Source organism: Bubalus kerabau, chromosome 13 (genome assembly GCF_029407905.1).
Source record: "Bubalus kerabau isolate K-KA32 ecotype Philippines breed swamp buffalo chromosome 13, PCC_UOA_SB_1v2, whole genome shotgun sequence".
NCBI classification, from domain to species: domain Eukaryota; kingdom Metazoa; phylum Chordata; class Mammalia; order Artiodactyla; family Bovidae; genus Bubalus; species Bubalus kerabau.
The window spans coordinates 78,432,578-78,459,387 of NC_073636.1; the positions used below are offsets into that span (position 1 = coordinate 78,432,578).

The 26,810-nt window shown below is 45.7% G+C and overlaps 1 protein-coding gene across 2 annotated transcripts; it reads right to left on the bottom strand.

The window, feature by feature from the left end:
- Nucleotides 1–3,575: 3,575 nt before the first annotated feature.
- Nucleotides 3,576–26,519, bottom strand: LOC129626071 (endogenous retrovirus group PABLB member 1 Env polyprotein-like). 2 transcript variants are annotated; one of them, XM_055545258.1, is made up of 3 exons: nucleotides 26,400–26,519; nucleotides 10,464–10,570; nucleotides 3,576–5,716 (listed from the first exon to the last, which is right to left on the bottom strand). In XM_055545258.1, the coding sequence occupies exon 3, from the start codon at nucleotides 5,547–5,549 to the stop codon at nucleotides 4,134–4,136; it is 1,416 nt and encodes a 471-aa protein (XP_055401233.1). In that variant the 5' UTR covers nucleotides 5,550–5,716; nucleotides 10,464–10,570; nucleotides 26,400–26,519; the 3' UTR covers nucleotides 3,576–4,133. The 2 variants fall into 2 exon arrangements, with proteins under 2 accessions (XP_055401233.1, XP_055401234.1); XM_055545259.1 differs by lacking the exon at nucleotides 26,400–26,519 and adding an exon at nucleotides 23,621–25,199.
- Nucleotides 26,520–26,810: the final 291 nt, after the last annotated feature.

Below are 26,810 nucleotides of genomic sequence, written 5' to 3' on the forward strand. Positions count from 1 at the left end.
CACAGAATTACTTCTTTTCTAGATTGGTCTAGCAACCTTGTGCTTCCCCTTAAGACAAACCCCAAATACCTTACCTCCTCCTTGCAGATTTGTGCCTTTTTCCTCAACACTTGGGATCCCGCTTCTGCCAGCCAGTGGAGGAGTGCTGGGGTCCCTTCACAGCATTCCACCCAGGTCTCAGCAGCTAGCAACAGGTCGTCCACATATTGCAGGAGCCAACATCCACACCTTTCAGGCTGGAAAGGCTCCAGGTCTGAGGCCAAGGCTTCTCCAAAGATGGTTGGTATGTTTTTGAATCCCTGCAAGAGGTGTGTCCAAGTGAGCTGGTGCTTATTGCCTCCGATTGGGTTCTCCCATTCAAAGGCGAAAATGGGTTGTGATGCAGGTGCTAGGCGTATAGGGAAAAAGGATCTTTGAGGTCCAAGCAAGTATAGATCCTTGTCTTAGGTGGGAGGAGGCTAAGTAAGGTATAGGGGTTTGGGGACAGACAGGTGCAGAGTTACAGTGGCCTGATTGACCAATCTGAGTTCCTGTACGGGCCTATAGTCTTGTCCTCCTTCCTTCTTTACTGGTAATTTTGGTGTGTTCCAGGCTGTTTGACATTCCACCAGGATGCCTGCCTGTTTTAGCCTGCTGATGTGAGGCAGAATCCCAATTCGGGCTCCTATGGGTATTGGGTAATGACGCTTTCTCACCGGGGTGGTGCCAGCTCTGAGTTCTATTATTACAGGGGCTTGGTGTCTAGCTAGCCCAGGGGGGTTATCTTCACCCCAGACCTCAGGGAACAGCTGAGTTAGCCTTCTCTCCAACTCTGTTGCCTGGCCTTGTTTATCTCCAGGGGGCTCACGTAGCCTGCATTTGTCTTGAGGGGGGCACGGAGAGGGAGAGTAAGTAGGTTGTTGTGCCCACCTGAAAAGTGGGCCTCTCTTCAGGAGAGAAAGTCACTTGTGCTCCCAGTTTGGAGAGTAAGTCTCTCCCCAGCAGGGGTATTGGGCACTCAGGGATATAGAGGAACTCATGAGTAATTTGGTGACCCCCACCATCTGACATTTCCTGGGCTGGCAAAACGACTTAACTATTTCTTCTCCCGAAACCCACTTACGGCGGCGGTCCTTTTCGACAGTGGCGCCATGGGTTTATTTACCACAGATAATTCTGCCCCGGTGTCCACCATAAAATCAATGTCTTGATCCCCAATTTTTAAAGTTACCATGGGCTCTCGGGGACCTGAAGTTTTCGAGCCCTGGCATCCCTATTCGGTCTCTATGTTAGTGAGTTCTGCAACCGGGAGGGATTTATTCTCCCTTCTTCCTTCTGGGCACTCATTCTTCCAATGACCGAACCCACGGCATTGGGCGCATTGATTTGGCTGTAATGCAGCCCGTAGCCTCCGTTGGGACCAGTTGGAGGGCTGTCCTGACCTCGAAGCTAGCGGGGGTTTCTTTGCTTGGGCGCTGGAAAAGTCTTCAGAAGATTTTCCAAGCGCAGCAGCCAACATTGCAAACCTCTCGTCTGTTCTCCTCTGCTCGTCTTTATACCTTTTCTCGTATTTCTTTTCTATTTCCTTGTCCGTATTCTGGAACACCTTATCTGCTATTTCAATCAGCCGAGGACTAGACATGGATAGAACTCCCTCGGTCTTTTGAAGCGTTTGTTGTATGTCAGGACATGCTTGAGAGATAAATGCTGAATTGATAACAATCTGGGAGCCCGTAGCTTCTGGATCTATGGGTGTATAGAGTCTGTAGGCCTCACAAAGTCTCTCGTAAAATTCGGAAGGTGACTCGTTTCCCTTGTGAACTATTCCAGCCAGTTTAGACATGTCCATCAGCCTCTGGTCTCCCCTTTTAAGTCCTTGTGTAATCACCATCTGGTATCTGTCTAATTGGATTTTTTCTTCCTCTGTATTGACGTCCCAATTAGGTCTGTCAGTGGGGAAGACTTGCTCTATCCACCTCTCTGGGTTAGCAGTGCCCTCAGGAACCATCTCCTGTAACCATGTCCTTGCCTCAGTGTTGATCCTATATCTCTCTTCTGTACTGAAGAGAGATGCTAGTAATTGCATTATATCGCCCCAGGTTGGTCAGTGAGTGGGCAAAATAGTCTCCATTAGTCTAGTCACGCCCTGGGGTTCCACCGAGTAAGAGGGGCTGTGATTTTGCCAGTTCAGTGTATCGGTTGATGAAGAGGGCTGATAGCAATAGGTTACAGGAGCTTGGTGACAGGTACGTCCTCCCCTATCACTGGGGGTTGCTGAGCTTCTCTGAGGGGCATCTGCAAGGGTATTTTTTCCTCTGGCTCTCTGGCAGAGCGGAGCCTTTGTTTAATGCCAGTGGTTCCTCCCCCTTGTCCGGGAGTACTTACCGGGAGTGGAGGGTAGAGTTTAGGGAACGTAGGGGCAGTATCCGGGCTGGTAGAATCTGGTGGGCTCATTGTCCCTCCAGCTGAGGCTGGAGCCTTCCAGGTGGGGTTGGGGGTGCTGCGGCCCTACAACCTGTGGAGCTGTCGGGACTGTTGAGGAGTCTGGGAGGCTTACCGGTCTAGGGCTGGTTCCTCCAGATGGGCCTCTGGTGGCCGCGGTGCTACTAGCTGGCGGAACCATCATCCAATACGAGGTGGGGGAAGCTCATCTCCTGCAGGGTCCTGTAAAATTTCCTCCTCATCCTTGGTTACCTTTTGGGCCATCAAGACTTTTCCTTCCCTGCCATGAGCGTAAAAACGGGCCCATTTGGAGGGGGTCTTGGGCTATTCCCAGCCAAGAGTCTATGTACGGGAACTGGTCGGGGTGTCCGTGCTTTCCCATGACTATAGCATAGACTGCCTTTATGACATTTAAGTCCATAGTTCCCTCTGGTGGCCTGCCAACGCCCACTGAAGGCCATTCGACTTCACAAAGGGTACAGAGCTGACCGGGCGTCATTTCCCTCCCATCGTCTCCATCGAATCCTTTCTTAAAATTCTGCATCCTATTCTCCAATACAGTGGCCTTAGATCTGCTTCCTCCCATTTTCTTACCTCTAGATTCGCACGTCCCAGGGCTTTCCCAGAAGCCAATTTACCTTTTCCCTGGCAGGGGAGATGATGGGTCACACAGCAGATGGGTACCTCCTGGGGAGGGCAGAATATGAGAGGCGGAAATCAAGCCTCTTTCTATAAGCCTGTGGCCACAGCTCAGCGCATTCCCTAAGACGGCGTGGACACACCTCCTACCGGCTTCCTTAAGCCTCAAGTTCCCTTTCTTTATCCCTGGCACAGCTGTCGACCTGAGTGCCAAGCAGCCGGGGGGTGATCAGGCCCCCTCTTCCACCCTGCCGGCTGGGCTCCTCCCCACCTGAGTGCTCAGTTCCTTTGCTGCCGTTCACTATCTGCCAAAGCGAAGAAACCGGGTGTTGAAAGGCCGAATTCTTCAAGAGGGGCAAGGTGCCTTCCCCCCCTAGGAGATTCAAGTCACAAGGCCTCGGGGTGGCCTCAGATGAGATCTGTCTCCTCAAAGTGAGGAGTTTCCCGGCCAATGCACCAAATGTTACAGCCACGCGTTCCGGGAAACTAACTCACTCACAACGACAATGCAGATACTGGAGTGCAGTTTATTACACCGGCGGTCCCAAGGCAGAGTCTCCTCTTAGTCAAGGACCCCGACCAGCATTTGTGAAAATCTTTTACACCCCATGTGTACATGTCCGAACCCACCACCCCAAATTCCTTGAGACTTACATAAACAAAGGAAGGGAAAATACAATCACAATAACCCATCATTCATGTCTTATGTGTTCAGAAAGTTAATAATCAATAAGCTCACGGTTACATTCCAACCAGTTAATAATCGATAAGCCTGTGGTTACATTGCGATAGATACAGAAAAGATTTATGACGTGTCCGGAGGCAGGGGTGATTAGAGTATGTTTTCTCTTAGGCGATGAGTAACGTGGATGTGATCTTCAAGATTCCCCTGTCCAGAGGGGGTCTTATCCTTCTGTTGTAGTTTCCACAGGCACTAAGCACAGAGTCCAGAGTCCACTGGGGAGGTGGCTGAGCACGATCAGCACGAACAGGCCTGAGATGGGGTCCAGGCCCTGTGAATTCCTTCTTCATTCCCCGCTCTTGATGCTCTTAGTTTCCGTAACGAGCATCATTCATTGAGAGGTAGATTGTACGTTAGTCCTATGGTCAACCACATGAGACAACGCTACCAACCTCTGGGTTACAAAATTCACAAGGCATTGTAACAAGCACGGCCCACAAACCAGTATGATTAAGAATACGATAACAACATTTATAATAGTTTTCCACCAGTCTCCCTTTACCCAGGACAGGATCGAAGTCCAAAAGGGAATATTTTCACCAGACATGGCTTTCACTTGTTTTTGCATATCCTCCATGGCAGCAGATACATTTCCAGACAGGTCAGGGATGTATACACAACATTCGACTTTAATTATGGCACAAGTTCCCCCCTGGGCTGCTGTGAGTATGTCTAATGCCATCCTATTTTGCATTACTGCCTTCCTCATCTGAGATTGTTCTTCATTCAAAGCTTCAATGGCTTTTTTACTGTCTAAGAGGGCCTGTTTAGTGAAATTATTTAAGGCCTCTACCCTAACCATGATATCCGCTGTCCCTATAGAGGGTACAAAGAAGCCAGCAAGATAGTCATACCATTGGAACGTGGATCGTGTCCATCTTGCATGCAGATAGGGCAGGTTTGCTGGAGGATGGTGTAGGCGAGGCTTAATTCTGCCAGGGGCGAAAACAAATCCTAGTGTGCAACGCCCTACCCAGCCAACTGGTAACCATGGCCATAAGTTAGGCCCACAAAGCCACTTGGTCCCATTGGGGGCTACCCAGCGGATTCCAGGACTGTATTTCCAGTCGGAACCGGGCCACTGAGCAGACCGACTGGGGTGATAGGTTACGTCCAAGATTTGTTTACATTGTTCAGTGGACAAATAACCCATATATTTTAAATCTTTTGGGTCTAGGGGGAGGTCTCCAAATCCAATTTTGTGTTCTTTTTGTTCCCAGCAAATTGTAGCGGGAGTAATCACCTGTCCTCTCTCAGAAGTCATCCAGAAATGTTCATCCCAGACCTGGTAGTATACCTCATGGTACCGGGAGGTCTGTTCCTCTTTGGTAGGGGTGCTTTTCTTCTGTCCATTGCTCGTATATGAGTTATAAGCACTTGTTAGTGCCTTAAGACTAGCGTTCATGCTAAATGTAACCCCATGTCCCAGGCCCATTGATGGCTCTTTCTTACACCAGGAGAGCAAAGAAAGATCATGATTGCTGAGAGAAATGAAAGCTCCTTTCTGTTGTTCCAAGAAAGAACACAGTGGTAGAAAATCTCCATCATGAAGTGGCGATACCCACCAGGGGAGTCCGTCCGTTACTGACAGGGGCATAGCCCCACATACCCAACAATTGGAGGAGTTGTGGAAGTTTGCGTAAGAATGTGCCCATGAGATGAAGATGTTGCCCTGTACCGGGACAGTGGTCAGGTTCAGCATTGCGTTGGTGAAGCCGAGTAGCAGGAGTCGCTTACCCAGCTCCATTCTATAGAGGGCTCGTCCGGGACCTCCTTTTCTTCTTCCTCTTCAGAATATCCTGGTTTCCCGTGGGTCGGTAGGGTCCTTCTGGGTGGTCCACTCGGCGTCTTCCAGGTCAGCGTGGTATGCCTTCTTCGCTCTGGTGTGATGGATCCAAGAGGCGATGCCTGCAACTTTAATTGCGGCAGGGGTGGTTAAGACAACAGTATAAGGACCTTTCCATTGGGGGCTAGTGGGTCATGTTGCCATTCTTTCACCCATACCTGGTCCCCTGGTATAAACTCATGCATTTGCTCCCCCAGGGGCAACGGTATTCTTTCTTGCACAAACTTAGTTACTTGATTAATTACCTTACTTAGTTGTTCCATCTGCTGTGATATCCCGTCTCCTCTTACCTGAAGTATATCAGTTGTTACCTGTCTTATTATGGGAGGAGGCCTCCCATATAAAACTTCGTAGGGAGAGTAGCCATGGGAACATGCGGTCATCCTGAGTTTGAGCAAGGCCGTGGGAAGTACATCTACACAGGAACAGTCAGTTTCTATAATCCATTTAGAAAGTGTCTCCTATAGTGTCCGGTTAGTTCGTTCTACCATTCCGGAATTCTGAGGCCGCTAGGCGGTGTGTAACTTCCATTTATCTTCATGGCTTTACTTACTTGTTGTATCAGAGCTGATATGAAGGCTGGGCCGTTATCTGATCCTGTGCTGGTGGGGAATCCAAATCGAGGAACTATTTCCCTAAGCAGGCTCCAAGCCACTTCTGACGCTCTTTCAGTTCAGGTGGGAAGGCCTCCACCCATCCCGAGAATGTACATACCAAGACCAACAGGTTTCATCTCAGTGAAGTCCACTTCCAGGTGTTCAAAAGGAAGGGTACCTTTTAATTGGATGCCTGGGGGGTTTGGCCTGCACCCTGGAGCAGTGTTAATCTGACAGCAGGTGTTGCAATTTGGGGATTCCGTTCTACACAGAGAGGCAAGGCGAGGAACCAGAAAATACCTTCGGATCAATTCCTCCAATTTGTCATGTCCTAGGTAAGTTGTACGATGACCTTGGCTCACCAGAGAGGGGGCCATCTCTTTGGGCACTAGTAGCTTACCACCTGGTAGCTCCCGCCATCCTTTGTCTGTTTTGGTGGCTCCCTCCGCTTCAGCTAGTTGGGTTTGAGCCTCAGTGTATGTTGGGGAGTCTAGGGCCAGCTCGGGTAGCTCAGCTAGGACAAATGTTCTCATGGGGATTTCCCTGCTTTCCTTTCTGTCCTCTGCTGCCCATATGGGGGTCTTGCCAGCCAGCCTATTTCCTCGAGCCTGTGGGGTGTCTTCCTTCTGGTGCCCACAGCAGTGCATGACTGCTACCTCCGCGGGGCTCCAGACAGCGTCTAGCAGAGTCAGAATCTCCTCCTTACTCTTAATGTCCTTTCCATTGGCTGTTAGAAGGCCTCCCTCCCGGTGTAGCGCCCCACGTCCGTGGACCACAGCGAAAGCATACCGGGAGTCGGTGTAGACGTTCACTCTCTTACCCTTTGACAATTGCAGTGCCCGGACTAAGGCCCATAATCTGCTCACTGGGCTGACCAGTGCTGTGGTAAGGAGCTGGCCTCGATACCAGTCTCTCTGTGACTACAGCATAGCCTGACCGTCGCTGTCCTAGCTCTACCAGGCTGGTGCCATCAGTGTACAGAGTCCAGTCAGGATTTGAAATTGGCCTGTCTCGGAGGTCTGGACGCCTAGCATAGACCTCCTCTAAGACTTCCTTGCAATCGTGGGTAGGTCCACCTTCTCCCGTTGGGAGAAGCGTTGCTAGGTTTAAACCCTGGCAAGGCTCGATACGGAGATTGGGGTTTTCGTATAGCAGTCCCTGGTATTGAATAATTTGGGAATTTGACAGCCATTTGTGGGGGTCTCCTCAAAGGAGGGTGTTGACTTCATGTGGGACCTTTACGATCAGGTCCTGGCCTAAAGTCAGCTTTGCGGCTTCACGTACCAGTAAGGCGACCGTGGCCACTGCCCGCAGACAGCTAGGCCACCCAGTGGCAACGTTATCAAGTCGCTTTGAAAGGTAAGCTATTGGCCTGTCCCATGTTCCCAAGGTCTGAGTCAAAACCCCCATGGCTGTTTATCTTTCCCGGTCACATACAAGGTGAATGGTTTGGGGAGGTCTGGCAATCCCAAGGTGCGGGAGGAGGTGAATGCTAGTCTTAGCTCCTCAAAGGCTTTCTGCTGTTTCTCAGTCCAGTTTACTGGATTTTCTTCAGGCCCTGTCAGGAGCTCAAATAGGGGCTGTGCTATTTGAGAATACCTTGGAATCCAAATCCTGCAGAATCCAGTGGCCCCTAGGACCTCCCTGACTTGCCGGTGAGTCTTAGGCGTGGGGGGCCTCAGAATTACTTCTTTTCTAGATTGGTCTAGCAACCTTGTGCTTCCCCTTAAGACAAACCCCAAATACCTTACCTCCTCCTTGCAGATTTGTGCCTTTTTCCTCGACACTCGGGATTCCGCTTCTGCCAGCCAGTGGAGGAGCGCTGGGGTCCCTTCACAGCATTCCTCCCAGGTCTCAGTGGCTAGCAACAGGTCGTCCACATATTGCAAGAGCCAACATCCACACCTTTCAGGCTGGAAAGGCTCCAGGTCTGAGGCCAAGGCTTCTCCAAAGATGGTTGGTGTGTTTTTGAATCCTTGCGAGAGGTGTGTCCAAGTGAGCTGGTGCTTATTGCCTCCGATTGGGTTCTCCCATTCAAAGGCGAAAATGGGTTGTGATGCAGGTGCTAGGCGTATACAGAAAAAGGATCTTCGAGGTCCAAGCAAGTATAGATCCTTGTCTTAGGTGGGAGGAGGCTAAGTAAGTATAGGGGTTTGGGGACAGACAGGTGCAGAGTTACAGTGGCCTGATTGACCAATCTGAGTTCCTGTACGGGCCTATAGTCTTGTCCTCCTTCCTTCTTTACTGGTAATTTTGGTGTGTTCCAGGCTGTTTGACATTCCACCAGGATGCCTGCCTGTTTTAGCCTGCTGATGTGAGGCAGAATCCCAATTCGGGCTCCTATGGGTATTGGGTATTGACGCTTTCTCACCGGGGTGGTGCCAGCTCTGAGTTCTATTATTACAGGGGCTTGGTGTCTAGCTAGCCCAGGGGGGTTATCTTCACCCCAGACCTCAGGGAACAGCTGAGTTAGCCTTCTCTCCAACTCTGTTGCCTGGCCTTGTTTATCTCCAGGGGGCTCACGTAGCCTGCATTCGTCTTGAGGGGGCACAGAGAGGGAGAGTAAGTAGGTTGTTGTGCCCATCCAAAAAGTGGGCCTCTCTTTAGGAGAGAAAGTCACTTGTCCTCCCAGTTTGGAGAGTAAGTCTCTCCCCAGCAGGGGTATTGGGCACTCAGGGATATAGAGGAACTCATGAGTCACTTGGTGACCCCCCATCTGGCATTTCCTGGGCTGGCAAAATGATTTAACCATTTCTTCTCCTGAAACCCACTTACGGCGGCGGTCCTTTTAGACAGTGGCGCCACGGGTTTAGTCACCGCGGACAATTCTACCCCAGTGTCCACCATAAAGTCAATGTCTTGGTCCCCAATTTTTAAAGTTACCATGGGCTCTCGGGGACCTGAAGTCTTCGAGCCCCGGCATCCCTATTCAGTCTCTATGTTAGTGAGTTCTGCAACCGGGAGGGATTTATTCTCCCTTCTTCCTTCTGGGCACTCATTCTTCCAATGACCGAACCCACGGCATTGGGCGCATTGATTTGGCTGTAATGCAGCCCGTAGCCTCCGTTGGGACCAGTTGGAGGGCTGTCCTGACCTCGAAGCTAGCGGGGGTTTCTTTGCTTGGGCGCTGGAAAAGTCTTCAGAAGATTTTCCAAGCGCAGCAGCCAACATTGCAAACCTCTCGTCTGTTCTCCTCTGCTCGTCTTTATACCTTTTCTCGTATTTCTTTTCTATTTCCTTGTCCCTATTCCGGAACACCTTATCTGCTATTTCAATCAGCCGAGGACTAGACATGGATAGAACTCCCTCGGTCTTTTGAAGCGTTTGTTGTATGTCAGGACATGCTTGAGAGATAAATGCTGAATTGATAACAATCTGGGAGCCCGTAGCTTCTGGATCTATGGGTGTATAGAGTCTGTAGGCCTCACAAAGTCTCTTGCAAAATTCGGAGGGTGACTCGTTTCCCTTGTGAACTATTCCAGCCAGTTTAGACATGTCCATCAGCCTCTGGTCTCCCCTTTTAAGTCCTTGTGTAATCACCATCTGGTATCTGTCTAATTGGATTTTTTCTTCCTCTGTATTGACGTCCCAATTAGGTCTGTCAGTGGGGAAGACTTGCTCTATCCACCTCTCTGGGTTAGCAGTGCCCTCAGGAACCATCTCCTGTAACCATGTCCTTGCCTCAGTGTTGATCCTATATCTCTCTTCTGTACTGAAGAGAGATGCTAGTAATTGCATTATATCGCCCCAGGTTGGTCAGTGAGTGGGCAAAATAGTCTCCATTAGTCTAGTCACGCCCTGGGGTTCCACCGAGTAAGAGGGGCTGTGATTTTGCCAGTTCAGTGTATCGGTTGATGAAGAGGGCTGATAGCAATAGGTTACAGGAGCTTGGTGACAGGTACGTCCTCCCCTATCACTGGGGGTTGCTGAGCTTCTCTGAGGGGCATCTGCAAGGGTATTTTTTCCTCTGGCTCTCTGGCAGAGCGGAGCCTTTGTTTAATGCCAGTGGTTCCTCCCCCTTGTCCAGGAGTACTTACCGGGAGTGGAGGGTAGAGTTTAGGGAACATAGGGGCAGCATCCAGGCTGGTAGAGTCCGGTGGGCTCATTGTCCCTCCAGCTGAATCTGGAGCCTGCCGGGTGTGGTTCGGGGGGGCGGGGGGCGGTTTGGCTCTACAACGTGTGGAGCTGTCGGGACTGTTGAGGAGTCTGGGAGGCTTACCGGTCTAGGGCTGGTTCCTCCGGATGGGCCTCTGGTGGCCACGGTGCTATTAGCTGGCGGAACCATCATCCAATATGAGGTGGGGGAAGCTCATCTCCTTCAGGATCCTGCAGAGTACATCATGAAAAATGATGGGCTGGAAGAAGCATAAGCTGGAATCAAGATGCCGGGAGAAATATCAAAAACCTCAGAGATGCAGATGATACCACCCTTATGGCAGAAAGTGAAGAGGAACTCAAAAGCCTCTTGATGAAGGTGAAAGAGGAGAGTGAAAATGTTGGCTTAAAACTCAACATTCAGAAAACGAAGATCATGGCATCTGGTCCCATCACTTCATGGGAAATAGATGGGGAGACAGCGGAAACAGTGTCAGACTTTATTTTTTTTGAGCTCCAAAATCACTGCAGATGGTGACTGCAGCCATGAAATTAAAAGATGCTTACTCCTTGGAAGAAAAGTTATGACCAACCTAGATAGCATATTGAAAAGCAGAGACATTACTTTGCCAACAAAGGTCCGTCTAGTCAAGGCTATGGTTTTTCCAGTGGTCATGTATGGATGTGAGAGTTGGACTGTGAAGAAACCTGAACGCTGAAGAACTGATGCTTTTGAACTATGGTGTTGGAGAAGACTCTTGAGAGTCCCTTGGCTGCAAGGAGATGCAACCAGTCCATTCTGAAGGAGATCAGCCCTGGGATTTCTTTGGAAGGAATGATGCTAAAGCTGAAACTCCAATACTTTGGCCACCTCATGAGAAGAGTTGACTCATTGGAAAAGACTCTGATGCTGGGAGGGATTGGGGGCAGGAGGAGAAGGGGATGACAGAGGATGAGATGGCTGGATGACATCACTGACTCAATGGACATGAGTCTGAGTGAACTCCGGGAGTTGGTGATGGACAGGGAGGCCTGGCTTGCTGCGATTCATGGGGTCACAAAGTCAGACATGACTGAGCGACCGAACTGACTGAAAATTTCCTCTTCATCCTTGGTTACCTTTGGGGCCATCAAGATTTTTCCTTCCCCTCCATAAGCATAAAAACGGGACTATTTGGGGTGGGGCAGTGGGGGGGGGGTGGTTCTTGGGCTATTCCCAGCCAAGAGTCTATGTACAGGAACTGGTCGGGGTGTCCGCGCTTTCCCGTAACTATACCATAGACTGCCTTTATGACATTTAAGTCCATAGTTCCCTCTGATGGCCTGCCAACGCCCACTGAAGGCCATTCAACTTCACAAAGCATACGGAGCCGGCCAGGCGTCATTTTCTTCCTATCGTCTCCATCGAATCCTTTCTTAAAATTCTGCATCCTATTCTCCAGTACAGTGGCCTTAGATCCGCTTCCTTCCATTTTCTTACCTCTGGATTCCCACATCCCAGGGCTTTCCCCAGAAGCCAATCTACCTTTTCACTGGCAGGGGAGATGATGAGTCACACAGCAGATGGGTACCTCCTGGGGAGGGCAGAATATGAGTGGCGGAAATCGATGGCCTCTTTCTAAAACCCTGTGTTGACAGCTCGGCATGTTCCCTAAGACAGCGTGGACACACCTCCTAACTGGCTTTCTTAAACCTTAAGTTCCCTTTCTTTATCCCTGGCATGTCCATCGACCTGAGTGCCAAGCCGCTATTGTTGCCCTAAACCAGTTTCCTATGTGTCTCCCTTCTGGTCCCTCCCAGGGGGGTGATCAGGCCCCCTCTTCCACCCTGCCAGCTGGGCTCCTCCCTACCTGAGTGTTCAGTTCCCTTGCTGCCGTTCATTGCCTGTCAAAGCTAAGAAACCGGGCGTTGAAAGGCCGAATTCTTACACAGGGCAAGGTGCCTTCCCCCCTCTAGGAGATTCAAGCCTCAAAGCCTTGGGGTGGCCTCAAATGAGACCTGTCCCTCAAAGCGAGGAGTTTCCCAGCCAATGCACCAAATGTTACAGCCATGCGTTCCGGGAAACTAACTCACTTAGAAGGACAATGCAGATAGTGGAATGCAGTTTAGTATACCGGTGGGTCCAAGGCATTGGACCTCTTAGTCTCCTCTTAGTCAAGGACCCCGACCGGCATTTGTGAAAATCTTTTATACCCCATGTGCACGTGTCTGAACCCACCACCCCAAATTCCTTGAGACTTACATAAACAAAGGAAGGGAAAATACAATCACAATAACCCATCATTCATGTCTTATGTGTTCAGACAGTTAATAATCAATAAGCTCGCGGTTACATTCCAACCAGTTAATAATCGATAAGCCTGTGGTTACATTCCGATAGATACAGAAAAGATTTATGAAGGCAGTCCCAAGATGGCATTGGAATAGGATGTGGAGACCACTTTCTCCCCCACAAATTCATCAAAAGAACATTGAAACGCTGAGTAAATTCCACAAAACAACTTCTGAATGCCGGCAGAGGACATCAGGCACACGGAAAAGCAGCCCATTGTCTTCAAAGGGAGGTAGGAAAAAACATAAAAGACAAAAAAAGAGACAAAAGAGGGAGGGACGGAGCTCCGTCCCAGGAAGGGAGTCTTAAAAAGAGAGAAGTTTCCAAACACGAGGAAACACTCTCACTGCCGAGTCTGTGGCGAGCCTTGGAAGCACAGAGGGCAACATAACAGGGAGGAAAAATAAATAAATAATTAAAACCCACAGATTACAAGCCCAAAGGTAACTCCCCCAGTGGAGAAGCAGCGCAGATGCCTGCACCCACCACTAGCAAGTGGGGGCTTTGCAGGCAGGTGCGGGGTTCATCGCTTAGAGTAAGGACCAGGCCTGAATGCCCTGAGGGCAATCTGAGCTAACTAACTTGGGCTAGCAAACCGGACTGCAGGATAGCTACTATGCACAAAGCCCTAATCTAAGACACCGCTAGGCCCGCGCACAGAACAAAGGACTGAACTGAGCTAGCCAGCTGCAGACCATCCCCCTCTGGTGACAGGCATCCAGAGCCGAAAGGGAGCAATTGCAGCCCCAGAGAGACATTATCTACCAAACTGCAAGCAGGCTTCTTTGCTAACTAAGACTTATTGGGGTTCTGGACATCTGCCTGCGAAGGTGTGCTGGTTGTACACCCAGAAAACCGAGCGGCAGGGACAGGGGAAGCGATAAGTCACAGCAACCATGCTCGCCAAACACCTCATCACCTGAGCTACCCAGACACAAAACGCAGGCCCAACCGAGTCTCTGCCTCTGAGGACTCCCCAAGTGCCTGAATCTGAGCGGCTTAGACCTAGGAGGTGCATGCAGCCCAGGGTCGGCCTTGGAGGGTTCCTAGTGGAGCAACCTAAAGCCTGAGCAGTGTGGGCAGGGAGGGCACACGCGCCGTGAGTGGAGGCAGGCCCAATGCGGCTGAGACACTGCGAGCACACGCCAGTGTTATTTGTTTGCAGCGTCCCTCCCTCCCCACAGCGCAACTGAACAAGTGAGCCTAAAAAAGTGTCCACCACCGCCCCCTGTGTCAGGGCGGAAATCAGACACTGAAGAGACCAGCAAACAGAAGAAGCTAAAACAGAGGGAACTGCCTTGGAAGTGACAGATGCAATAGATTAAAACCCTGTAGTTAGTACCGACTGCATAGGAAGGGGCCTATAGATCTTGAGAAATATAAGCCGGACCAAGCCATGAAATTAAAAGACACTTACTCCTTGAAAGAAAAGTTATGACCAACCTAGATAGCATATTGAAAAGCAGAGACATTACTCTGCCAACAAAGGTCCATCTAGTCAAGGCTGTGGTTTTTCCAGTAGTCATGTATGGATGCGAGAGTTGGACTGTGAAGAAATCTGAGCACCGAAGAACTGATGCTTTTGAACTGCGGTGTTGGAGAAGACTCTCGAGAGTCCCTTGGACTGCAAGGAGATCCAACCAGTCCATTCTAGAGGAGATCAGTCCTAGGTGTTCTTTGGAAGGACTGATGCTGAACCTGAAACTCCAGTACTTTGGCCACCTCATGCGAAGAGTTGACTCATTGGAAAGGACCCTGATGCTGGGAGGGATTGGGGGCAGGAGGAGAAGGGGACGACAGAGGCTGAGATGGCTGGATGGCATCACTGACTTGATGGACGTGAGTTTGAGTGAACTCCGGGAGATGGTGATGGACAGGGAGGCCTGGCGTGCTGTGATTCATGGGGTCGCAAAGAGTCGGACATGACTGAGTGACTGGACTGAACTGAAGGAACTATCCAAAAATGAACTGACCCCACACTGCCCACAACAACACCAGAGAAAGTCCTAGATATATTTTTACTATTTTTACGATCATTCTTTGTTAAATTTTTTTTTAATTTTTAAGTCCTCTATTACTCCTTTAATTTTCATTTTTATAACCTACTATTACTTTGCAAAAAAAAAGACCTTATTTTTTAAAGCAAACTTCATATATATATATATATATTTATAATTTTTGTGACTTTTTTTTCTTCTTTTCTTTAATATTGTGTTTTTGAAAATCCAACCTCTACTCTAGATTTTTAATCTTTGCTTTTTGGTATTTGTTATCAATTTTGTACCTTTAAGAACCCAATCTTCAGTACCCATTTTTACTTGGAAGCAAGATTACTGGCTTGACTGCTCTCTCCCCCTTTGGACTCTCCTTTTTCTCCACCAGGTCGCCTCTGTCTCCTACCTGCCCCTTCTCTTCTCTATCCAACTCTGTGAATCTCTGTGTGTTCCAGACAGTGGAGAACACTTAGGGAACTAATTACTGGCTGGATCTGTCTCTCTCCTTTTGATTCCCCCCTTTTATCCTCCTGGCCACCTCTGTCTCCTTCCTCCCTCTTCTCTTCTCTGTATAACTCCGTGAACATCTCTGAGCGGTCCAGATTGTGGAGTGCACATAAGGAAGTGATTACTGGCTAGCTTGCTCTCTCCTCTTTTGATTCCGCCTCATCTCATTTGGGTCACCTCTAACTCCCTCCTCCCTCTTCTCTTCTCCATGTAACTCTGTGAACCTCTCTGGGTGTCTCTCACTGTGGATAAACTTTTCATCTTTAACCTAGATGTTTTATCAACGGTGTTGTATAGAAGGAGAAGCCTTGAGACTATGTAAAAATAAGACTGAAAACCAGAAGCAGGAGGCTTAAGTCCCAATCCTGAGAACACCAGAGAACTGACTCCAGGGAACATTAATCAACAGGAGCTCATCAAACGCCTCCATACCTACACTGAAACCAAGCACCACCCAAGGGCCAACAAGTTCCAGAGCAAGACATACCACGCATATTCTCCAGCAACACAGGAACATAGCCCTGAGCTTCAATATACAGGCTACCCAAAGTTACTCCAAACCCATTGACATCTCATAACACATTACTGGACAGTTCATTGCACTCCAGAGAGAAGATATCCAGCTCCACCCACCAGAACACCAGCACAAGCTTTCCTAACCAAGAAACCTTGACAAGCCACCTGTACAACCCCACCCACAGCGAGGAAACTCCACAATAAAGAGAACTCCACAAACTGCCAGAATACAGAAAGGCCACCCCAAACTCAGCAATATAAACAAGATGAAGAGACAGAGGAATACCCAGGAGGTAAAGGAACAGGATAAATGCCCACCAAACCAAACAAAAGAGGAAGAGATAGGAAATCTACCTGATAAAGGATTCCAAATAATGATAGTGAAAATGATCCAAAACCTTGAAATCAAAATGGAATCACAGATAAACAGCCTGGAGACAAGGATTGAGAAGATGCAAGAAAGGTTTAACAAGGACCTAGAAGAAATAAAAAAGAGTCAAAATATAATGAATAATGCAATAAATGAGATCAAAAACACTCTGGAGGCAACAAATAGTAGAATAATGGAGGCAGAAGGTAGGATTAGTGAAGTGGAAGATAGAATGGTAGAAATAAATAAATCAGAGAGGAAAAAAGAAAAACGAATTAAAAGAAATGAGGACAATCTCAGAGACCTCCAGGACAATATTAAATGCCCCAACATTCGAATCATAGGAGTCCCAGAAGAAGAAGACAAAAAGAAAGACCATGAGAAAATACTTGAGGAGATAATAGTTGAAAACTTCCCTAAAATGGGGAAGGAAATAATCACCCAAGTCCAAGAAACCCAGAGAGTCCCAAACAGGATAAACCCTAGGCAAAACACCCCAAGACACATACTAATCAAATTAACAAAGATCAAACACAAAGAACAAATATTAAAAGCAGCAAGGGAAAAACAACAAATAACACACAAGGGGATTCCCATAAGAATAACAGCTGATCTTTCAGTAGAAACTCATCAGACCAGGAGGGAATGGCAAGACATATTTAAAGTGATGAAAGAATATAACCTACAGCCCAGATTACTGTACCCAGCAAGGATCTCATTCAAATATGAAGGAGCAATCAAAAGCTTTACAGACAAGCAAAAGCTAAGAGAATTCAGTACCACCAAATCAGCTCTCCAACAAATGCTAAAGGATACTCTCTAGACAAGAAACACAAAAAGGGTGTATAAACTGGAACCCAAAACAATAAAGTAAATGGCAACAGGATCATACTTATCAATAATTACCTTAAATATAAATGGGTTGAATGCCCCAACCAAAAGACAAAGACTGGCTGAATGGATACAAAAACAAGACCCCTATATATGTTGTCTACAAGAGACCCTCCTCAAAACAGGGGACACATACAGACTGAAAGTGAAGGGCTGGAAAAAGATATTCCATGCAAATAGAGACCAGAAGAAAGCAGGAGTAGCAATACTCATATCAGATAAAATAGACTTTAAAACAAAGGCTGTGAAAAGAGACAAAGAAGGACACTACATAATGATCAAAGGATCAATCCAAGAAGTAGATATAACAATTATAAATATATATGCACCCAACATAGGGGCACTACAATATGTAAGACAAATGCTAACAAGTATGAAAGGGGAAATTAACAATAACACAATAATAGTGGAGACTTTAATACCCCACTCACACCTATGGATAGATCAACTAAACAGAAAATTAATAAGGAAACACAAACTTTAAATGAGACAATAGACCAGTTAGACCTAATTGATAGCTATAGGACATTTTACCCCCAAACAATGAATTTCACCTTTTTCTCAAGTGCACATGGAATCTTCTCCAGGATAGATCACATCCTGGGCCATAAATCTAGCCTTGGTAAATTCAAAAAAATTGAAATCATTCCAAGCATTCTTTCCGACCACAATGCAGTAAGATTAGATTTCAATTACAGGAGAAAGAGAGCTTCCCTGGGGGCTCAGATGGTAAAGTGTCTGCCTGCAATGCAGGAGACCCCAGTTCGATCCCTGGGTTGGGAAGATCTCCTGGAGAAGGAAATGGCAACCCACTCCAGTATTCTTGCCTGGAGAATCCCACAGATGGAGGAGCATGGTAAGCTACAGTCCATGGGGTCGCAAAGAGTCGGATACGACTGAGTGACTTCATTTATAGGAGAAAAACTATTAAAAATTCCAACATATGGAGGCTGAACAACACGCTGCTGAATAACCAACAAATCACAGAAGAAATCAAGAAAAAAATCAAAATATGCATAGAAATGAATGAAAATGAAAACACAACAACCCAAAACCTGTGGGACACTGTAAAAGCGGTGCTAAGGGGAAAGTTCATAGCAATACAGGCATATCTCAAGAAACAAGGAAAAAGTCAAATAAATAACCTAACTCTACACCTAAAGCAACTATAAAAGGAAGAAATGAAGAACCCCAGGGTTAGTAGAAGGAAAGAAATCTTTAAAATTAAGGCAGAAATAAATGCAAAAGAAACAAAAGAGACCATAGCAAAAATCAACAAAGCCCAAAGCTGGTTCTTTGAAAGGATAAATAAAATTGACAAACCATTAGCCAGACTCATCAAGAAACAAAGGGAGAAAAATCAAATCAATAAAAGTAGAAATGAAAATGGAGAGATCACAACAGACAACACAGAAACACAAAGGATCATAAGAGACTACTATCAGCAATTATATGAATAAAAATGGACAATGTGGAAGAAATGGACAAATTATTAGAAAAGTACAACTTTCCAAAACTACATCAGGAAGAAATAGAAAATCTTAACAGATCCATCACAAGCACAGAAATTGAAACTGTAACCAGAAATCTTCCAGCAAACAAAAGCCCAGGTCCAGATGGCTTCACAGCTGAATTCTACCAAAAATTTAGAGAAGAGCTAACACCTATCCTACTCAAACTCTTCCAGAAAACTGCAGAGGAAGGTAAACTTCCAAACTCATTCTATGAGGCCACCATCACCCTAATACCAAAACCTGACAAAGATGCCACAAAAAAAGAAAACTACAGGCCAATATCACTGATGAACATAGATGCAAAAATCCTTCACAAAATTCTAGCAATCAGAATCCAGCAACACATTAAAAAGATCATACACCATGACCAAGTGGGCTTTATCCCAGGGATGCAAGGATTCTTCAATATCTGCAAATCAATCAATGTAATACACCACATTAACATTGAAAAATAAAAGCCATATGATTATCTCAAAAGATGCAGAGAAAGCCTTTGACAAAATTCAACATCCATTTATGATAAAAACTCTCCAGAAAGCAGGAATAGAAGGAACATACCTCAACATAATAAAAGCTATATATGACAAACCCACAGCAAACATTATCCTCAATGGTGAAAAATTGAAAGCATTTCCCCTAAAGTCAGGAACAAGACAAGGGTGCCCACTTTCACCACTACTATTCAACATAGTTTTGGAAGTTTTGGCCACAGCAATCAGAGCAGAAAAAGAAATAGAAGGAATCCAAATTGGAAAAGAAGAAGTAAAACTCTCAGTGTTTGCAGATGACATGATCCTCTACATAGAAAACCCTAAAGACTCCACCAGAAAATTACTAGAGCTAATCAATGAATATAGTAAAGTTGCAGGATATAAAATCAACACACAGAAATCCCTTGCATTCCTATACACTAATAATGAGAAAATAGAAAGAGAAATTAAGGAAACAATTCCATTCACCACTGCAACAAAAAGAATAAAATACTTAGGAATATATCTACCTAAAGAAACTAAATAGTTTCTATATATATAAAACTACAAAACACTGGTGAAAGAAATCAAAGAAGACACTAATAGATGGAGAAATATACCATGTTAATGGATCGGAAGAATCAATATAGTGAAAAAGAGTATACTTCCCAAAGCAATCTATAGATTCAATGCAATCCCTATCAAGTTACCAATGGTATTTTTCACAGAGCTAGAACAAATAATTTCACAATTTGTATGGAAATACAAAAAACCTCGACTAGCCAAAGCAATCTTGAGAAAGAAGAATGGAACTGGAGGAATCAACCTGACTGACTTCAGGCTCTACTACAAAGCCACAATCATCAAGACAGTATGGTACTGGCACAAAGACAGAAATATAGATCAATGGAACAAAATAGAAAGCCCAGAGATAAATCCATGCACCTATGGACACCTTATCTTTGACAAAGGAGGCAAGAATATACAATGGAGAAAAGACAATCTCTTTAACAAGTGGTTCTGGGAAAACTGGTCAACCACTTGTAAAAGAATGAAACTAGAACACTTTCTAACACCATACACAAAAATAAACGCAAAATGGATTAAAGATCTAAACGTAAGACCAGAAACTATAAAACTCCTAGAGGAGAACATAGGCAAAACACTCTCTGACATACATCACAGCAGGATCCTCTATGACCCACCTCCCAGAATATTGGAAATAAAAACAAAAATAAACAAATGGGACCTAATTAAAATTAAAAGCTTCTGCACAACAAAGGAAACTCTAAGCAAGGTGAAAAGAGCCTTCAGAATGGGAGAAAATAATAGCAAATGAAGCAACTGACAAAGAACTAATCTCAAAAATATACAAGCAACTCCTACAGCTCAACTCCAGAAAAATAAATGACCCAATCAAAAAATGGGCCAAAGAACTAAATAGACATTTCTCCAAAGAAGACATACAGATGGCTAACAAACACATGAAAAGATGCTCAACATCACTCATTATCAGAGAAATGCAAATCAAAACCACAATGAGGTACCATTTCATGCCAGTCAGAATGGCTGTGATCCACAAGTCTACAAGCAATAAATGCTGGAGAGGGTGTGGAGAAAAGGGAACCCTCTTACACTGTTGGTGGGAATGAAAACTAGTACAGCCACTATGGAGAACAGTGTGGAGATTCCTTAAAAAACTGGAAATAGAACTGCCTTATGACCCAGCAATCCCACTGCTGGGCATACACACTGAGGAAACCAGAATTGAAAGAGACACATGTACCCCAATGTTCATCGCAGCACTGTTTATAATAGCCAGGACATGGAAGCAACCTAGATGTCCATCAGCAGATGAGTGGATAAGAAAGCTGTGGTACATATACACAATAGAGTATTACTCAGCCATTAAAAAGAATACATTTGAATCACTTCTAATGAGGTGGATGAAACTGGAGCCGATTATACAGAGTGAAGTAAGCCAGAAAGAAAACCAATGAGTCTGAGTGAACTCCAGGAGTTGGTGATGGACAGGGAGGCCTGGTGTGCTGCGATTCATGGGGTCGCAAAGAGTTGGACACGACTGAGCGACTGAACTAACTAACTAACGCATGTATAAGGAAGTTAGAAAGATGGTAATGATAACGCTGTATGCGAGACAGCAAAAGAGACACAGATGTATAGAATAGTCTTTTGGACTCTGTGGGAGAGGGAGAAGGTGGGATGATTTGGGAGAATGGCATTGAAACATGTATAATATCATATAAGAAATGAATCACCAGTCCAGATTCAATGCAGAATACAGGATGCTTGGGGCTGGTGCACTGGGATGACCCAGAGGGATGGTACAGGGAGGGAGGTGGGGGGGGGGGTTCAGGATGGGGAGCACGTGTACACCCGTGGTGGATTCATGTTGATGTATGGCAAAACCAATACAATATTGTAAAGTAATTAGCCTCTAATTAAAATAAATAAATTTAAATTAAAAAAAAAAAAAGAATATTATCTATAGCCTCTGACAAGGAACTTAGGGTCCCTGACTTTTGTTTAATGACTAAACTATTAAATATTATTATTTGGTCTCAAAAAAAAAAAAAAAAAGTAAAGAAAACATTTATGACCTGTCCAGAGGCAGGGGTGATTAGAGTATGTTTTCTCTTAGGCAATGAGTAACCTGGATGTGATCTTCAAGATTCCCCTGTCCAGAGGGGGGTCTTATCCTTCTGTTGTAGTTTCCATAGGCACTAAGCACAGAGTCCAGAGTCCATTGGAGAGGTGGCTGAGCATGATCAGCATGAACAGGCCTGAGATTGGGTCCAGGCCCTGTTAATTCCTTTTTCAAGTGGACAATTATCATAGGCCTGTAGTCATACCCCAATAAGTATAATAGAATTTATGATTCTATTTGGTTACACAGATAATCAGGGTATTCTTTTAGGCAATGGAGAGTCTAGGTATGAGCCCTGGGATTCTTCCATCCGAGGGGCCTGGTTCTCCAGTTGGTATGTCGTTTCCATAGATACTGGGCATAGAGCTCAAAGTCCAAGATGGAGTCCGGCCCAAGATGGAGTCGTGCTTTCAAGATGAAGCCTGTTCTGTCCATTTCCTCCTACAGTATCTTTCTAATTCTTCCTCAGTATATTGTGGTTTTTCCTGTTCCACAGGACCTGTCCAGTTCAAAGGCATCTGGAGTGAAGGGGTTTAGTAAAATGCAGCTTTTCTGGCTTGACAGTCAGCCAGCTGATTACCTTTGGCTTCTTTACTCGCATCCCTGCTATGCCCTTTGCAATGCATAATAGCTACTTCTTTAGGACAATATTTAGCAGTTAAAAGTCTCTCAGCTCTCTGAAATGCTTAATAGGTTCTCCTGTTGCCATTTTGAACTCTTTCTTTCCATGTAGCAGCATGAGCATGTAAAATCAAATAAGCATACTTAGAATCAGTATATTTACCCGCTGCCCTTTGCTTAACTCTAGAGCTCAGGTCAGAGCCACAAGCTCCGCTAGCTGAGCACTGGTTCCCTGGGGGAGAGATTTTGCTTCTAAAACCTGTTCAGCCATCACCATGGCATAACCTGCTTTACGCTTCCCCTCCCAAACAGAAGAACTGGCATCTGTAAATATTTCCATGTCAGGATTATCTAACAGGGTATCCATTAGATCTTCCTGAGCTGCATAAAGTTAGGAATTGGGAACAATCATGATCAGGTGTTTCATTTTCCTTCTCAGGAAGAAAAGTGGCAGGATTTAAATTTACGCAAACTTTAAGCTTAGTTACTGGTCCTTCTAACAACAATGACTGATATTTAAGAAGCCTACTGTCTCTCATCCAAGTATTAACCTTAGAATTTAAGATTCCACTCACATGATGAGAAGTCAATACAGTGAGATTTCATCCATGGATTAGTTTTAAAGCTTCAGGTGCTAATAAAGCCGTTGCCCCAATTACTCTTGGACAGTGTGGGCCACCCACGTGAAATTACTTCTAATTCTCTGCTTAGGTAAGAAATAGGTTGCAGGTGAGGCCCTCGGGGTTGTGTAAAAACTCCCAAGGCCATACCTTTTCTTTCAGTGACTAACAAATTAAATTCTGACCCTGTGGCCAAGCTCAAAGTGGGAGCTTGTAGGACAGCAGTCTGAAGAACTTTAAAAGCCTTTTGAGTATCTGGAGACCAAACCAGTCTGTTGGTTTGGGCCTGTCTCAGCTATAAGTTTATACAAAGGCCGGGCAAGTTCCCCGTAACCCAGAATCCAATGCAACAGTAGCCTGTGATTCCCCAAAATCCTCTCAATTGTCTTAAAGTCATAGGTAGGGGATGATTTAGTATAGGTTTAATTCTCTCGGGGCCTATGGCCCTAGTCCCTTCTGATACAATTAGGCCCAGATATCTAACAGATTGTTGACAAAGCTGAGCCTTTTCTCTTGATGCCTGGTAACTGCAGCCTGCCAGAAAGTTTAAGAAATCTTCTGAGGCTTGTGAACAAGCTTCCTCTGTCTCAGCACAGAGCAGAATATCATCTACATATTGTAGTACCACGGCTTCGGAGCTATTAAAGTTTTGTAGATCCTGTAACAAACTTTGTCCAAATAAGTGAGGGCTGTCACGAAATCCCTGGGGCAAAACTGTCCAGGTTAACTGAGAAGCTGGCTTTGCAGGGTCTTCAAAGGCAAATAGAAATTGACTTACCTCCACCAAAGGCACTGAATAGAAGGCATCTTTTAAATCAATTACTGAGAAGCATTTGGCTCATTCAGGAATTTCAGACAATAGAGTATAATAGGCACCACGGGGTGTAAAGGAACTACAGCCTCATTTGTTATTTGTAAATCTTGAACTAGTCTCTATTTACCATTTGATTTCTTTATACCCAAAATAGGAGTGTTGCATGGACTGTTACAGGGAGTTAATAGTCCCTGCTCCTTTAAATTCTTGACGATGGGTTTTAAACCTTCCTTTACCTCAGGTTTCAGTGGATGCTGCTTCTTATGTGGAAATAAGTGGGGTCTTTGAGCTTGACAACTACAGGAATAGCATTTTGTGCTCGGCCCACAGATTTTCCATCAGCCCGTACTCTAGGATTTACATTTTGTTCAATTAAAGGGAGAGAAAGGGAGGGCTCCATATTCATGAAATCCATGAGGCATGGACCTTGCTCAGTATATCCCTCCCCAAAAGGGGTGAGGGAGACTCTGGCACGATCAGAAACTCAGAAAATCAGAAGATCAGAAAATAGCACAGAGTCCCAGTTATAGCTTAAAGAACAACTGAAATTTATACCCTTAAGACATAAGTCTGGCATATTTTGAGGTGAGAAAAAGGACAACAAATATGCTACTTCTACCCATTTCCCTTGTTTTCTACAGAACCGGTCTAATTGTAAAACAGTCTTATAATTAAGAGACCCTCCAACTAGCCACCGTTCGCCATCCTCCAGTGGGTACCACGGCCATGCAGTATCACATAGGAAGACCAGGCGTGTCTTCTTTAAGCTCTGGGGATCAAATCTATCCCAGTTTTTCAGGACACAGTTCAAATGAGTGAGGCTGGAATTGTTAGCTCCCATTTGTAAGAGAGAAAAAAAGTGACCAGCGCCATCATTCTACTGGAGGCGTCTCTCCCTGCTCTAGATGGGGGTGTAGACAGACTTTACACCAAAGCTTTCCTTCCCTGGTAGCACTTTGTCCCTTACCGACACAGGTGCTGTACTTGTTCCTCCCGGTTCTACCACCAAGACGGGGTGGAGATGCATCAGGGGTAGACCTGATGGCATCCCAGACTGATGCCTAGCTCCTCACCATTAAAACCTTGCTTGCCTCTGATGCCACCCAGGGTGCAATCAGAGTAACCTTCCAGAATGCCTCCCCAGCTAAGACCGCTGGGGGAAACATTCGTCACCTGAGTGTGTGTGCACCACCCTGAGTATATTCCTGACCACAGTAAGACCGGTACGAACATAAAACTGAGATGTTCCTTCCAAGGATTACCATACCAGTATAAACGATAGCAAAAGAGAACAGCTGGCCAGTGAGGAAAAAGTGATTTTTGTCCTCGAGTTTTTTTAGGGCCAGTCCTTCCATTTCATTCCCACAGATTCCACAAAAAGAATATCTAAGGAGTTTGGGACAAAATCCACTGGAAAGCCTCCTCTGGTCCACTAAGAGCTAGAGTTACCAAAGGAAGAAACCCATTGCACGTCCAATCTGAGTAACCTTTAACCTCCGAGATGCTCTTAGAGCTAGAGCTCCATCTAGCTTTTGATAATGAGAGAGTCAGTTCCTAGGCAGGTTGATAGGGAGTCTAGGGGTCCCCAAGGAGAGAGGGGTCTGGAATTCTCAAGGAGGAAGAAAGGACAAACTTTTTTCCCTTCTCTACATTCCTTAGGATTATATAACAATAATGTATCCTGCCTAAGGACAGTCTTTGGATTCAACCTTCTGTTATCTTAAAATGTTAATTATGGGAGTAGACCTGGTCTTTACAAGGATGTATCTTGCCTAAGGACAGTGTTATCTTAAAATGTAAATTATGGGAGTAGGTCTGATGAGGTTTTTACAACCTCCAGACATTCTTTGGATTATATAATCTCATTGTTAACACTAGCAAGCGGGTACTCTTTCTGCCCCTTTCTGATGCCTATGTCAGAAGCTTTCTCTATCTCCTTTATACTTTAATAAAACTTTATTACACAAAAGCTCTGAGTGATCAAGCCTCGTCTCTGGCCCCGGATTGAATTCTTCTCCTCCAGGGGCCAAGAATCCCGGTGTATTCGTGTGATTCAACAACAACCTTTCAATTCCTAGCGAGGCTAGGCGCTTCCTGAATACCAATCTAAGTTTGGGACCAAGGTAACAGTACACAATAACAGCATATATCACAAGTCCCTTGAAAGTCTGTGATCCAACAGATTAGATTAGTAGTTCTAATACCCAAGGAGTTACGAAATGGTCAAATAAACCAGATAGTTTGACCGAGAAAGGAGAGTTCGGTCCACACGCTTTGCCCATTTCTGGTCAGTCCCCGAAGGAGACATTGGGTGTCTCTTGGTATTGGTAGGTCAGTATAAACCCCCGACGGGTTTCTGCCATAAGCCGTATGAGGTCACAGTGGAACAGCAGAGCAGGGCTCCTCACTTGCTTCGCGCAGGGTGTGTCATTCAATCACACAAGCACACTGTAGAGTTAGTAAGTGTAAGTGAAAGTGAAGTCTCTCAGTCGTGTCTGACTCTTAGCGACTCCATGGACTGTAGCCTACCAGGCTACTCTGTCTGTGGGATTCTCCAGGCAAGAGTACTGGAGTGGGTTGCCTTTTCCTTCTCCAGGAGATCTTCCCAGCCCAGGGATCGAACCCAGGTCTCCCGCATTGCAGGCAGACGCTTTAACCTCTGATCCGCCAGGGAAGTTAGTAAAGTACAGCAGAAAACGTGTTTGCTAGGAGAACAAAGATCTAGAGCTTCAAGCATCCTTACCTTGTCCTGAAGAATCCTGGATGAGCCCCCAGGATGAAAGGTTGTTGCTGAACCACGAAAGATACTGGGATTCCTGGCCTCCGGAGGAGAAGAATTCAATCCGGGGCCAGAGATGAGGCTTGATCACTCAGAGCTTTTGTGTAATAGAATTTTATTAAAGTATAAAGGAGATAGAGAAAGCTTCTGACATTGACATCAAAAGGGGGCAGAAAGAGTACCCCCTCACTAGTGTTAGCAATGGAGTTATATACTTTTTAATTACTTATTACAGTGAGTCAAAAGAATGCCTGGAGGTTGTAAAGACCTCATTAGACCCACTCCCATAATTTACATTTTAAGATAACAGGATTAGCCAGTTTTTTCCAGAGACTGTCCTCAAGCAGAATACATTATTGTTATATAATCCTAAGG